Source organism: Erinaceus europaeus, chromosome 1 (assembly GCF_950295315.1).
Source record: "Erinaceus europaeus chromosome 1, mEriEur2.1, whole genome shotgun sequence".
NCBI lineage: Eukaryota > Metazoa > Chordata > Mammalia > Eulipotyphla > Erinaceidae > Erinaceus > Erinaceus europaeus.
Window position 1 is genome coordinate 158,295,526 of NC_080162.1, and position 15,410 is coordinate 158,310,935.

The 15,410-nt window shown below is 38.3% G+C and overlaps 1 protein-coding gene across 1 annotated transcript in view; it reads left to right on the forward strand.

Annotated features, from left to right (window-relative positions):
• Positions 1 to 707: 707 nt before the first annotated feature.
• The window catches only part of RP1 (RP1 axonemal microtubule associated), a 180,182-nt gene continuing 165,479 nt past the window's right edge, over positions 708 to 15,410 (forward strand). Inside the window, exons 1-2 of the mRNA XM_060198887.1 lie at positions 708 to 1,340; positions 2,762 to 2,933. Coding sequence (XP_060054870.1) covers positions 708 to 1,340; positions 2,762 to 2,933 — 805 coding nt within the window. The remainder of the gene's footprint in view (positions 1,341 to 2,761; positions 2,934 to 15,410) is intronic.

Below are 15,410 nucleotides of genomic sequence, written 5' to 3' on the forward strand. Positions count from 1 at the left end.
GCTTGAATAAGAAATATGCATACATACAAATCAAAGACAGCAAGCTTCCTTTTCACTTAGTCACGCTCGGATTTTTTTTTTCTTTTGCCTCCAGGGTTATTCCTGGGGCTCAGTGCCTACACCATGAATAGCCTGGAGGCTATTTTTTCCCCCTTTTGTTGCCCTTTTTTAAAAAAAAAAAGTTTTTGTGGTTGTTACTACTATTGTTATTGATGTCGTTGTTGTTGGACAAGACAGAGAGAAATGGAGAGAGGAGGGGAAGACAGAGATGGAGAGAGAAAGAGAAACCTGCAGACCTGCTTCACCACCTTGTGAAGCGACTCCTCTGCAGGTGAGGAGGCGGGGGTTCCAACCGGGTCCTTATGGCGGTCCTTGCACTTTGCGCCATGTGCCATGAGCGCCTAACCTGCTGCGCCACCGCCCATCCCCGGGGTTTGTATAGTCTTAAACACCCATTGCACCAGCATTTAAGTCTATCTACTAGGACTTTGTGTTTTTAGTTGTTTTTATTTTACATTTGTAAGTACCTTTAAGCACTTCTGGTACCCTCTTACTGTAATTCCCTTAAAATTTTTTTTTCGAAATGGGCAAAGTGAATTGTTAAATGACTCAAGCCCCAGGAAGAGCCAGGCTCTCACATCGTAATTTCCTGGCATTTGCACCATCATGTGTTCACATGTCCCTTCTTTTTCTAGGTCTCAACCACTATGAGTGAGACTCCTTCCACTAGTTTTTCCATGGTTCACCCGACTTCTTCTGGTGATCTCGTCCCTTCCTCTCGACACTTCAGCCTCACTCATCCCGTGGTGGCCAAACGCATCAGTTTCTACAAGAGCGGAGACCCGCAGTTTGGTGGGGTCCGGGTGGTGGTCAACCCGCGTTCCTTTAAGACATTTGATGCCTTGCTGGACAACTTATCACGGAAGGTGCCCCTGCCTTTCGGGGTGAGGAACATCAGCACGCCTCGGGGGAGGCACAGCATCACGCGCCTGGAGGAGCTGGAGGACGGTGAGTCGTACCTGTGTTCCCACAGCAGGAAGGTGCAACCTGTGGACCTGGACAAGGCTCGTCGGCGCCCGCGGCCCTGGCTCAGCAGTCGCACCATCACTGCGCATGCGCACAGCCACCACGCTGCTGCTACCACAATGGCTGTGGCTGCATCTCCCGGCATGCGGCGCGCCCCGCGGAGGCTCCTGGTCTTCAGGAACGGGGACCCGAACACTCGGCGCGTGGTCCTTCTGAGCAGGACCGTCACTCAGACCTTCGAAGCTTTTCTGCAGCACTTGACCCAAGTCATGCAGTGCCCGGTGACCAAGCTGTATGCCACGGATGGAAGGAAGGTGAGCCGTCCAGTGGCTTTAAACATCCGAGTATGGGGCCTGGATGATGATGATGATGATGATGATGATGGTGATGATGATGATGATGATGATGATGATGATGATGATGATGATGATGATGATGATGATGATGTGTGTGTGTGTGTGTGTGTGTGTTTCTCATGCTTATGATAGGATGCTGGAAGTTGCTCAGGGTGAATGGTCAGAAGTTGATGAAACCTTGGCCATGATAGTCATTTTTTTTTATTTCCCCCTTCACACTCAGTTCCCCTTTCTGCCTTCCCAGAACACCAAATCTAAGTTAATCTGGACACTGTAACTTGAAAAGGAGAGGACAAGAGTGGTCACCATCACATCATCATCTCCTCCTTAAAAAAACACATACATATTTTCATGCAGTTTTTTTTAAAACATTTATTTCCTTTGAAAGGAGAACCTTAGTTATAATGCTGCGATATGTAATATAAGGGATCAAACTTTAAAAAAAATTTTATTTATAAAAAGGAAACACCGACAAAACAATAGGATAAGAGGGGTACAATTCCACAGAATTCCCACCTCAGAACTCCGTATCCCGTCCCCTCCCCTGATAGCTTTTCTATTCTTTAACCCTCTGGGAGTATGGACCCAAGGTCATTGTGGGATGCAGAAGGTGGAAGGTCTGGCTTCTGTAGTTGCTTCCCCGATGAACATGGGCATTGGCACGTCGGGGATCAAACTTTTTACATCTTGCTTTGAAGTCCAAGATTCTACCACAGGGCCCTTTCCCAGGTGCCAAGAACAGTATATATATATATATATTTTTTTTTCGAGAAAGCATGTTCTTGTGATAACTCCTGAGGGATCCTGGGGAGAAGTTTCCCTGCAGCTGACAGCATACTGTATGCAAGAGCATGCACTTCTGACCTTGGTGTGCCTATCGGGCCTATTCTAAACTGTCTCAGGTTGGCTATGTGATGATACCTTGGATATGTTGATGGAGACTACAGAGGCAGTACTGTGTAACTTTTAACGATGTCTTTAGCTATGACAGGTCTTTGTTCAGCTGTATATAGGTTCAGTAAGAAGGTTGGTTTTCCCTGCCTAACTTTGATATTTCCACTTGTTTTGCGTACCTTACTCTAACAAATCCTTGGTGATGATCTCCTTCAAGTCTGGGTTGAAAGAAAGCCTGGTTAAAGGTTGTTATTTCAATTATAAAATCACCATATACAAAGAATAAAGATTTATTAATTATTATTATTATTTCAGCAGAGCACTACTTAGCTTTGGTGGTGCAGGGATTGAATCTGGAACTTTGGAGCCTCAGGCTTGAGAAACTTTCTGTGTAATTATTATGCTATCACCCTTGCCTGAGAATAAAGTTTTATTTCTTGTTCACGTTGCTTATGTAAGGACCATACATCTTTGGTTTCTTCTAGGTTCCTAGTCTTCAGGCAGTGATCCTGAGCTCTGGAGCTGTGGTGGCAGCAGGAAGAGAGCCATTTAAGCCTGGAAATTATGATATCCAAAAGTACTCGCTTCCTGCTAGATTACCTGGGATCTCTCGTCGTGTGTACCCCAAGGGAAATGCTAAGTCAGGAAGCAGAAAGTGTGAGTTACTTAGATATTTGTTCTTATTTTCCTTTATCTTTAGCCCTGAGATTTTTTTTAAGCCTCAAGGTAAAAATTCTTGCTTAAATAACCTGTTTCCTTTATCATAGAAAAGAAAATATTGGCTAAAAACTTTCTAAAAGGAAGTTGGTATCATTATTAATTGGGAAGAGGCATGGAGATGTTCTGATAATTTTTAAAAGCTTTCCTAAATCAATGACATATATGTTTAAATTGGTATATGTTTATTAATTATTATGTTATATCTATGTATAACTTAAAATGCTAGCAGTTGTTATGGAGAGGAGTTCTTTTTTTTAAAGATTTAAAAAATATTTATTTACTTTTTGTTGCCCTTGTTTTTATTGTTGTTGATGTCGCTGATGTTGGATAGGACAGAGAGAAATGGAGAGAGGAGGGGAAGACAGAGGGGGGAGAGAAAGATACCTGCAGACCTGCTTCACTGCTTGTGAAGTGACCCCCCGTTAGGTGGGGCATCGGGGGCTCAAACAATATCACCTTGGTCATGTTACTAAAATGAATATATTACTTTGTTCTGATACAGGGTTCTCAGTGATTTTGGAATCTGAGGGTTTTGTTAAGTTTTACTTTTAAAAGAATATTTTTCATTTATAATTAAATATACTAGAAAACAAGAGAATATAATTTTCTACTGTCTAAAATGCTAAAGGTATTAAGTTGGTGATAAACATGTGTAGATCTGTATAAACTGCTAATAAGAACTTGATTGAATTTATAAAGCATAAGTGCCAAGATTATCTCTGGAGACACACATTAGAAAGATAAGTTGATATCTGGGTCTTCTCTATTGAATGCCTTTTATTATATTTATTGATGATACAAAGTGAATGTTATTAATTATTGCTTGATTTATCTAGCCTTTTAAATAAATTTAAAGTGGTTTGGCTTTCACAATACCATAGATGAGTTTCATGCATATACACAGATAGGAAAATGAATAACATAAATTATAACTTGCTTTATTTGACTTGCCCTTGATTAGACTTCAGTTTCAGCATTGGCAAACAAACAAAGAAAATATAAAAGTTTACAAAAATCTAGTTTTTCTAGACTAATATATCTAATTCTATTTTATACTCTGTTGGATTGTCTTATTAAACTTGTTACCATTAAAATTCTGTGTCATACTCTTTGAAGTAGATTTGTAAATTCTCTTTTTAAGAGTAGTTTATAAAAATGTGTTCAACAGTATGTTGAACTAGTAAATGCATACATAGTGGCAAGAAAATATTGATAATATTTTACTATAAAATTTAGAATGTGCATTATTTGTCATTCTAATCCTTTACTATTTTTTTTCTTTCTTTGCTGCCTCTTCTATTGGATGTTTATACCTTATCTTCCTTCTACATTAATTTTGATGTGGGATATATTTTATCCTTAAAATTTGAAAGTAAGCACACATGTGCCTTCAAGTCCAAGATCCCAAATTTATTCTGTTTCTTCTGACAAATTTAATCATACTGATAGTTACTCAGACCATTCTTTTATATCTGAAAATTACTTGGCCTTAGAAAAAAACGATTCTCAGAATTTACTGATATATCCTTCTGAAGATGATGTTGAGAAATCAATTATTTTTAATCAAGATGGTACTATGACAGTTGAAATGAAAGTTCGATTCAAAATAAAGGAAGAGGCAGCTATAAAATGGACAACCACAGTCAGCCAAGCTGGTTTTTCTAATAATGATGAAAAGAGTGAGATGAGTAGTTTTCCAGGAATATCAGATGATCCATCATCTAGTTTAAAGATTACTGCTTGCCCGTTGTCTGCAGTTGTCTCACCTCTGGATAAAGGCAGTGATCAAGTGGGCAGTTTGGCAGAGGAGACAAACATGCAAATGACAAATCAAGATGCTGAAACTTGCAGTTGGGAGAATGCTGCTATAAACAGAAATGCCATGGAGGTAACTCAGGATCAAGTGAAACATCATTTTCATAGACCTCCTACTCCTGGGCCAAGGAAAACAAGACGGAAGAAATCTGTAATAAGGAATGTGACCTCAGTATCTGAAACCAAAGTTCAAGAGAAAATTATTGCACAGGGAAGTAGGGGAAACAAGTCTGAGTACCAGATGCTCAATCATTCTTGTAGTAAAATGTCATCAGTATCTAACAAGCCAGTACTTGTTCATATCAGTAACAATGAACATATGGAATTATCTTTAGAAAGAGAAAAAGAAAGTGGGCTAGTGAAATCAAATGCAGCAAGTTCTGGTGGTGTAGAAATCGCAACTCAGAAGATTCTAGAGATGTCCCATAGTAATGACTTGCCAGAAAGTTCATCAGAAAACTCAATTTCAATGGAAACTGTAATGGATAATGCATTGCCAGACAACCAAACTAGTATCAGGAACTTTCAAACTTACGTGAACACCAGTGATACATTCAGTTCTGCTTTAGTTGCGTCTGCAACTCATTCTTCAAATAGCAACCCTGGGACAAATAAAACTGCTTCTGAGACCCCAGTTTCAGTAGGCTTCTCTGCTATCACCACAAGAATTGACAGACTAATTAATGAATTTTCTCAGTGTGGTTTAACAAATTATCTGGAAAATGAAAAGCAAGTTTCATCATCTGTTGTCAGCAAAAAGAAGACTCAGAACCAAGTGATGAAGTTCAGGCATCAGATTGGGGATGTTGCTAGTAAAAGAGTCTCCAGTAAAAGTGGAGGCAAAATTGTGCAGGAAAACATACTGCATGATTTATACAGCCCTATTAAGGGAAGGATATTTTGTAAAGAAGATACCCATGTAAGAGATATGGTAATTGACTCAAATAATCTTTGTTCCCAAAGTAATTTCAATCCTGTAAATTCCAAGAATTTCCAGAGACACAAATTAAATTTTATTCAGACTCCTAAGGCTCAAGGACTTTTAGTCAAAAGAAAATCTAGACCACTAAACAAAGTAAGCTTAGGAGGACCTACAAAAGTAGAAACTGGTCAAGGAAACAAAACATTTCCCTATGATGACCTTAAGTATTGCAAAAATACTTTGGAAAATAAAAATGTACTTCATGTATTGAATCTCCTTGAGCGGAATCCAAATGCTTTTTGTGGAGTACAGACTCAAGGAGAAATGCTATCTTGGCATTTGAGAGGAATGACAAGGAAGAGTTTAATTTCAAAAGTTAGTAGTTCACATACAACTTTTAAAAGCCAGAAAAAACAAAAAGGGGATAAATTGAAATCAGGTACTATTGTTAAAAAACAACATAAACCCAGAGCAAATTCTTTAGCTTCTTTGAAAAAGCCTGATTTTCATGAAGACACTGCCCATTACTCAGTTCAGAATTATATACAGAAATGGTTGCAGAACATAGATTCATATTCAGCTTCACAGCCTAGAAAATCATCTGTATACAAAAAGGAAAAGAGTGTGTTAAGTTGTAATTGCAGTGGTTTTCCAGGAAATAGTTCCCACATGATCTCTAGAAAAGGAAATGATTTTGCCATGGAAAATAGTAAGCATAGAGCTAAACATGTCTTTTTGACAGGAGATAATCTTGATAAAGATGTAGGTAAAGTTTTTGATGAACACAGCAGTGATGAAATCACCAAAGATCTCTATGAGAACCAGGTCGAATCTCTGAATGCTAAATACTTGCTTTCTCCAGATGAGGATGGTACTTTGGCACATTCAGTTATTGGTGATCATACTAAAAGTAAGTTATCTGCTGAAAAGTCAGGATCAGAAGCAAGTCTTTTTTGTCAAGAAATAAACCTAGCTGCAAAAGGAAAAAGTGTAGAGGTTGCTATTCAAGTAGAGCCTATGGGTGAGGCTATGTCAAAAGACCTCTTACCAGTCCCATTACTTCACCAACTGCAGGCTTTAGTTCCTAGTATAAGCAAGACTCAGAATGGAATTGTTCAGTTGCCAGGTTCACTTACAGATGTTTCTTTCCCTTCTCCAATTTATAAGTCATCCACTAATGTCCTTCTAGCTTGGCTTTTGGTACTAAACCTAAAGGGAAATATAAATAGCTTCTGTCAAGGTAGTGCTCAAAAGACTACCAACAAAGCTTCAGAAATACAGTCATTGTTGGAGGTTCTAAAGCACATTGCCATTGTGGAGGAAGCTGATGACCTGAAGGCTGTTGTTACCAATTTACTGGAGTTAGCCACTAATCACTTTGGACTCACTGAGAAAGAACAAGACATCCCAATAGGTCTTTCTGAAAATTCTTCCATACCTAATATTCAGAGAGTTCCCAGCTGTCTTGATAATGAAAAAACAGAGAAAGTCTCCTTCAGTGTCAGAGGCTACTCAGTCATTGAAGACTGTGCCCCTGAATCCAGTGTCTCAGAGATTTACTGTTCTTCCTGTAAGACATGCACTGTGAATAAGACTTATCCTCCCAAAATGACTTATAACCCCAGTGACACTTTTTCTCCAAGTGATGACTGTGCTGTAGATCACACATCCATGAATAAGGCTTACTTACCAAGAACAGTCTGTTCACTTACCGACACTATGTATTTCCATAATGCTTGTGGTCAGGAAGAAAACTATACCTTTGAGGGAGTTTGTCCAGTTGATCTGACTTATGTTCCTGTCAAAGTCTGCAATACCAGTGACACTTTAAATTCTAAAAAAACTGCATGTGCTGATAATTTGGAAGTGCCTGAAGAATTAGGAAGGAATAATGACATTCAGAAAGATCTAAGTGATTTGCCAGACTCAGGTCGTAAACATGACTTTAATATAGTTGTGTCACAGCAAAATACCAGTAACTTAAGCCACCGTGACTTTTCCCTAAATGCAACTGATCTGGAATTTGATAAGGAACGTAATTCTGTAGATGAATTTCAAAATGGTTCTTTAAGAAAGTTCCAGGATAAAGATAAATATGCATCCTTTGATAAGGAAGAATCAAAGACTTCTGATGAACCAGGCTCAATAACTAGCAACACGACATCAAGTGAGAGAAACAATATTTCTGAACTGGAATCACTTGAAGAATTAGAATACCAGGACAGTGGTATCTTTCATACAAAGGTAAATGCAGGAGAGCAAGCCAATGAAGAATTAATCCAAAAAGATTTAGAAGCTGAGAAAAATTTAGAGTTGCTAGAAATCTCTAGCAGCAGTGTTACAGAAGGAAGAAAGGATGGTCTAATTTGTAAGACAATCGGTAGGAGACTGGAAACACCACCATCTTTAGTGTTTTGCTATGATTCTAAGCAAAATGCTGAAAAGGAGCTCACTGAAAGAGAAACTAAAGTGAGAGTAAAAATGATGGTGAAAAACATGGAAGTTGGATGTCATTCAGAGTCCCCTCTTGATTTAAAAAACTGCTTCAAAAGTCCGGTGACTTCTGATTGGTCAGACTGTGGTCAAGAAAGTGAGAATGAGGGGCCATATAAAACATCCAGTGAAACCCACAGTGACAGTGGTGAGGTGATTGCCCATATGAAAGAACACAATAAAGGAATTGTTAAAAGGACAATAGAAAAACTGTATGGCAAAGCAGAGATTATGAAACCATCTTTTTTTTCTGGGACTATTCACAGATCTCAGGTTTGTCCTTACAATTCTCTGGAATTTCAGTGCTCTGGGAAAGAGGCTCTTTGTGATTCTGAAAGTCAGTCACTTGACTCCTCTGTGCTGCAGACATTTCAGGAGGAAAGAAGAAATAAATGTGACTTTGGTAATGTGAGGGACAGTTATGAGGGAGACACTGTACAGCATGATGCAAAGCACAATGATTATAAGAGAATCACAGATGATGTAGAGAAAGGAATATTGATTGACAAAGGCAAGTGGCTTCTGAAAGAAAATCATTTGCTAAGGGTATCATCTCATGAAAATTCTGATATTGGTGGCAATGCAGACACCACATCACTGGATACTTTACTTGATAATAACAGCAGTGAGGTACCATATTCACATTTTGGAAATTTGGCCCCAGGTCCAAGCATAGCTGAATTGTCCTCTTCAGAACTGGAGGAGCTGGCTCAACCTCTAGAACGGAAATGCCATTATTTTAACATGCCTCATTGTAGTGATTCTGAGCCCTTTCATGAGGATTTGGTGGAAGCTCAAAATAAAGCTTGTGCGAAGGAGAGAGTAACAAATGACCACATCGAGGGGAAGGATAATCATCAGTCAGAAAGAGTATGCACATCAGTCACTCATGTCTTTACATCTGCTGCCAACAAAGTTCACCCGGTCTCTGATGGTACTGTTAAAAACCAACCATTGCCAGGTAATAATGCAGTTCGTGGTACACTTCAGGAAGGTGACTCTCTGGATAAACTCTATGCTATTTGTGGACAACATTGTCCAATATTAACTGTTGTTATCCAACCTATAAATGAAGAAAACAGGGGATTTGCATACTGCAAAAAATCTGACATTGAAAATTTCTTAGCTCTCCATTTGTGGGTGAAAGTAGGTTCACATTTACTGCAATCAAACAAGAACATGCTCAGAGATGAGAATAATAGAGCAAACAGGCAAAAAGATTTTATTGATAATGCAACTAATAATGCATTTGAATGGCTTTGTTTCAGTAATGCAATTAATATGATAGATAAAAGACGAAAAGTAAAAGTAAGCCTCTTGGACTTAGAGGAAGACAATAATTTAAAGAAATTTCAGTCATATTTAAAGAAAAAGTTTGGTGTGTCTTTTGTGCATACATTGTTAGTTGTGGGTGATATGAATTCACACATCAACAAATCACAGTGCAACAAGGAGACAAATGAAATACTTGAAGTAGCTGATGAAAACAACTTATTAAATAACGTATTTCAGACATCAAGAATACATCTTAACCAAGTAGTAAGGGAAAATATCAACTGTCATTTCTACTTTGATGTACTTGATCAAGCTTTCCTTTTTTTCCAAGTCAAGATATTTTTAAATATTAATAACAGAAGTGTACTAGAAATAGTTTGTATTTTTAAGAGTGGAAACATTTTCATATGGGAAGAGGAAGACCAATTAAATCTTGAAAGTTGAGATGAACCAGAAAATTTGTAATTTCAGTTTGAGCACGACCTTCAGCTTCATCAATATCATCCCCCCCATAATGAAATGAGGCACATGGGGTGGGTATGGATCAGATAACCACTCAGAATATCACACCTCTTCAAGATGAACTTATCCTAGAAAACTTGCCACTGGGTGGTCCACTTTGACATTTTTCTTCGTCTGTTCTTAATATTCACATGTGTAGAGTCAGTTTCTATTTTATTATTTTCAAAGATATTTTCCTTCAGTATAGACAACTTCCTGTATATATGATTTATCTCCTAGGACAAAATAAATGAATGTCCTAAAGAGAAGAATTATAATATACACTTTTTTCCTTTTGAGTTTTCAGTTCAGTATAAAAATATATTGAATGTGTTAGTCTCAAAGTACTTCATTTGTTAAATTTAACTATTGCTTTGCTGAAGTAAGGATGTGAGCGCTCTACAACAATCTCAGAGGTTTCTTATGCCAAAAGTGTTTTCTCAGAACATGTCTACTGAATTTGCAACCATATTCACAAGAAAAGATTCACTATCCTCTGCCATGATTAGAAATGAATGCTCTGCTTCTAAGTTACTTTTCCAGTACTTTGTTTACTAATTATAATCTTGTAAATATTAATAAAATCACAGGAAATCCAAACTAGTCAGAATAAATAGGGGGAAATTTAAGGCATGCTCTGTGAGTAAAAATTAAAGGGACTGGATTGATATAGCTTAGAAAAGAAAAGAGAAATATTTCAATAAAATTCTCAAAATTGTAGAAGGTAGACATAAAGAACAACTTGACAATATCTATTTTCTTTTTTAATTAATGCAATATTTAATTATATCTAAATAAAACCACACTGCCTGAAATAAAGTAATTTTCTTGTGTTATGAACCATAAATTTTCTTTTTTGAATATTTGTGACATTTTTGCTTTGGATTTAGTAAAGGAAATGTCTAAGAATTCTTTCCACTTTGTGACTGTGTGATTGTATAGAAACAATTATTATAAAACATTGGCACTTATTTCTCTCATCTGGAATTGACTCAGAAAATGATTAATGTTTTTGCAGTCACACATGGAGGTGCTCAAATAACTAAGTAGACATTGAAGAACTGCATAAAGTACTACATGTAATTTGTTTTTAGTTTATCATGAGACATAAAACTGTAAAAATTATGAGGTGATTCTTATTTTATCAGGTAAATGCTACTTCTACAAAGAATATGCTCCCCCCTTTTTTTCTCTGTGTTCAGTGATGAACTCAAGCCAGGTAGATAGCTCAGTATTTCAGGCCACCAGAGTTGCATGCCTGAGGCCAGGTTCACTATAAGCCATATAAGCCAGAGCTGAGTGGTACTTAGTGTTTATTTTATATAAATAAATTTAAAATATACTTAGTTTAAAAAATTATTTTGGGGGCTGGGCGGTAGTGCAGTGGGTTAAGCGCACATGGAGCAAAGTGCAAGGACCTGCGTAAAGGATCCTGGTTTGGAACCCCACCCCCCCTACCTGCAGGGGGTCATTTCACAGGCAGTGAAGCAGGTTTGCAGATGTCTGTCTTTCTCTCCCTCCTCTGACTTCCCCTCTTCTCTCCATTTCTCTCTGTCCTATCCAACAACAATGATAGCAACAACAACAACAATAATAACAACAATGACAAACAACAAGGGTAACAAAAGAAAAAATGGCTTCCAGGAGCAGTGGATTTGTAGTGCAGCGTCCCAGCAATAACCCTGGAGGCAAAAAAAAAATTAATTTTTTTTTAAAGTGGCACACTCTTCTAATTGAAATTTTATAAAAGTTGTTAAGTGAAATAAGGCAGAAGGAGATAGCATAATGGTCATATAAAAGCCTGAAAACTCTAAAGTCATAGGTTTACTCTCCAATACCACCTTAAGTCAGAGCTGAGCAGTGCTCTGATCTTTCTCTTTGTATCTCTCTGTACCTCTCATTAAAATAAAATAAAACAAAATAAAATAAACATAAGGAAAAGTATTACTACTGACTTTCAATCCTAGCAATACCAGGAGTTAAAGTTTGGCAGAGTTCTCATAAAACAAAAAACAACTTAAGTCCCTGGCAGTGGCTTAGTGGTTAAAGCATTGGACTCTCAAGCATGAGTTCCCAAGGGTCCCAAGTTCAATCCCTAGCATCCTGAGTGCCTGAGTGATGTTCTAGTTCTCTCTATCTCACCCATTCTTTCTAATAAATAAATAAATATCTAAAAAAGAATACTGATGATCTCATTCATAGGTGGAACTTAAAGAAAGCTATGGTCTGTTACAGTAGATATAAGGACTCTAAAATGGAAGTGAGAGGGAGTTGGAGGGAGGAGATTTGGATCCCAGTGTCCTAATGTGAAGAAAGATAAGTTGGTGGAGGGTGTGGTATACTGACATCTCTAATGGGGAAATAAGAAATTGTATATATGTGAAAACAACTGTCTTAGAAATCATGGTTTCCTCTAATAAGGAGATTTAATAAAATACAAATTTTAATGTTATATAAACTGTTATAAGCAATAAAAATTTTGGGTGAAATAAAAACCAAATTTGTGGAAAAATAATTGTATAGAATGAGTAATGTTAATTTTATGACTACTGTGTACTAGGTAGGAAGTATGGTATTCACCAGTTTATTTTATCCTTTCTCATAAAGACACTGGACTTTGTTTATCACCATTTATTTATTTATTTACTTATTTTTAATAGATGAGAGAGCTTAGAAGCAGAGAGGTAAAACAAAATAGTCTCCTCAGTGATGTATAATAGGTACTGTATCAGAATTTGAAGTCTGTTCTTCATGCTTGAAAATTATGCTCTATTATTTTGTAAAAGACAACTACCAGAAAGTTTCTCTCATATGCAGAGTATAATGACTAAACCAAAGGGACTAACAACAACAACAACAACAAAAAGATAAAATGTGAGAAATCAGATAGTTAGCAGGGAGAGACATAAGGGGGCACAGAACTTAGATGGGGAACGTGGTGACTTGTATGCACCTTTTATGGTATAAAAATCATGAAAGTCCTCCTGAAACCGGATAATTTTGGAAAACAATGTGAAATTACTAAAACAGAAACAAAACCCTGTGTCTTTATTCTTTTTTTTAATTTTTATTTATAAAAAGGAAACATTGACAAAAAACATAGGATAAGTCAGGTACAACTCCACACAGTTCCCACCATCAGAACTCCGTATCCCACCCTGTCCCTCCTATTCTTTAACCCTCTGGGAGTATGGACCCAGGGTCATTATAGGGTGCAGAAGGTGGAAGGTCTGGCTTCTGTAATTGCTTCCCCGCTGAACATGGGCATGGACAGGTCTATCCATACTCCCAGCCTGCCTCTCTCTTTTCCCTAGTGGGGCAGGACTCTGGGGAAGCAGAGCTCCAGGACACACTGGTGGGCTCGTCTGCCCAGGGAAGTCCAGAGGGCATCATGTTAGCTTCTCAGTTTTGTAGATAGCTAGTAGGCATATTTTAGTTATATTCCAAAGGGCTTGTGGCTATACTAGTTTTTTTTTTTTTTTCTTTTTCCCTGAGCCTGACATCTGATATGCAGGTGGATCCAAGTTATTGTCTGGGGAGATGAAGTCATGGCTGGAAAAAGGACCAAAAAGCAGAATCAAGGAAGAGAGTAGCTCCCTAATATGGGAAAGGAGGATAAATATTGTTGACTATAAACCCCATCAATTTGATCTTATCTGGGGTCCATATTCAGCTTAAGAGCCTGTGTGACCTCTGCATCACTCTAGATCTAAGCTCACATTCTGTGCTCATGAGTAGAAACATTCCAAGCTGCCCCAATATCAGGACCCAACTTTTTCAGGTGGTAGATAGAGTATATTGTCCAGCCTCCAAAGGGAGGATGGAACATTCTCTACCATTGTTGATCCAAGTTGAGGGCAAGGTCCTATGGGGACCCACAAAGGGGTCTGTTTTGTTGTTCCTGATAGAGATGACCAGTAACAGTGGAGAGAGGAATTTATTCCAGGTCTAAGCCCATCATGTCTGTTTGGGGCCCTATTTGGGGAGTCCTGAGATTCCCAAACAGACATGATGGGCCTAGTCCTGGAATAAATCCCTCTTGCCATTTTTATCAGTCATCTCCATTAGGAACAACACAATAGACCCCTTTGTGGGCCCCCATAGTAACTTACCCTCAATGTGGATCAACAACAGTAGAGAATGTTCCAACCTCCAAAAGGAGGCTGGATAACATACTGTATCTACCACCTGAGAAAGATGGGTCCTGAAACTGGGATAGCTTGGAACATTCCTACTCATGACCACAGAATGTGAGCTCAGGCCTACAGGGATGCAGAGGTTACATAGGCTCCTAAGCTGAATATGAGCCCCAGATCAAGTCGATGGGATCTACAATCAACAATATTTATACAACTTTGGTGTCTTTTTAGGTCTTTCTACTTGCTTGCTGCATACATTGACTCACTGCAGACTATTGTGCACTTTTCTTTCAGGTATATATTTTGCCCTGATTTATGGATACATGTGAACATGTACCCTATCTCTTGGGACCTAGTCTATATCCATATTTTGGGACTTTGTTAGGAAGTGAACCACCTGAAATGGAATTAGAGAATCCTATGAGAAAGAAAAGGTCTCACCTGAGTAATGAGGCTGAAGGGTTAACATTCTACACCTGACGTCTTTATTCTTTTCAAGTGAGGAGGAAGAGATAAAAACTATTTATCACTCTTCAAGGAAATCATTTTAATTGGGAGAAATGTGGCATTCAGATGTGCAAAAGGGATTGATGGAATAGCTCACAACAAATAACCATGGAAATAATAGCCAACACAGAGAACCATAGCAAATATAGCATGCAACACATGATTTTTGGTAATAATACTACATCAATCAATGCCCTGGTTGGCCCAGATGATACTGGGAAAAGAAATTGGGAGTGACTTACTTGGATTGCAATGCACTCAGTTCATGACTGTATAATGTACTTCTTTTTTTTAATTATCTTTATTTATTTATTGGATAGAGACAGCCAGAATTTGAGAAGGAAGGGGGAGATAGGGAGAGAGACAGAGCGACACCTGTAGCCCCACTTCACCACTTGAAAAGCTTTCCCCCTGCAGGTGGGGACTGGGGACTTGAACCCTGCCTTACACATTGTAACATGTGCACTCAACCAGGTGCGCCACCACCCAGCCCCAATGTACTTCTTTTTAAAAAATATACTTTATTTATTTACTACTGAATAGAGACAGAGAGAGAGATTGAGGAGGGAGGGGGAGATAGAAAGGGAGAGAGGTAGATACCTGCAGGCCCTGCTTCACCACACGTGAATCTTTCCGCCCACAGGTGGGGACCAGGGTCTTGAGCCTGGGTCCTTGCACATTGTAACATATGCACTCAGCCAGATGCGCCACCACTCAGCCCCCAATGTTTTTATTTGTAAAAATGTTTGAAGGTGACTTTCT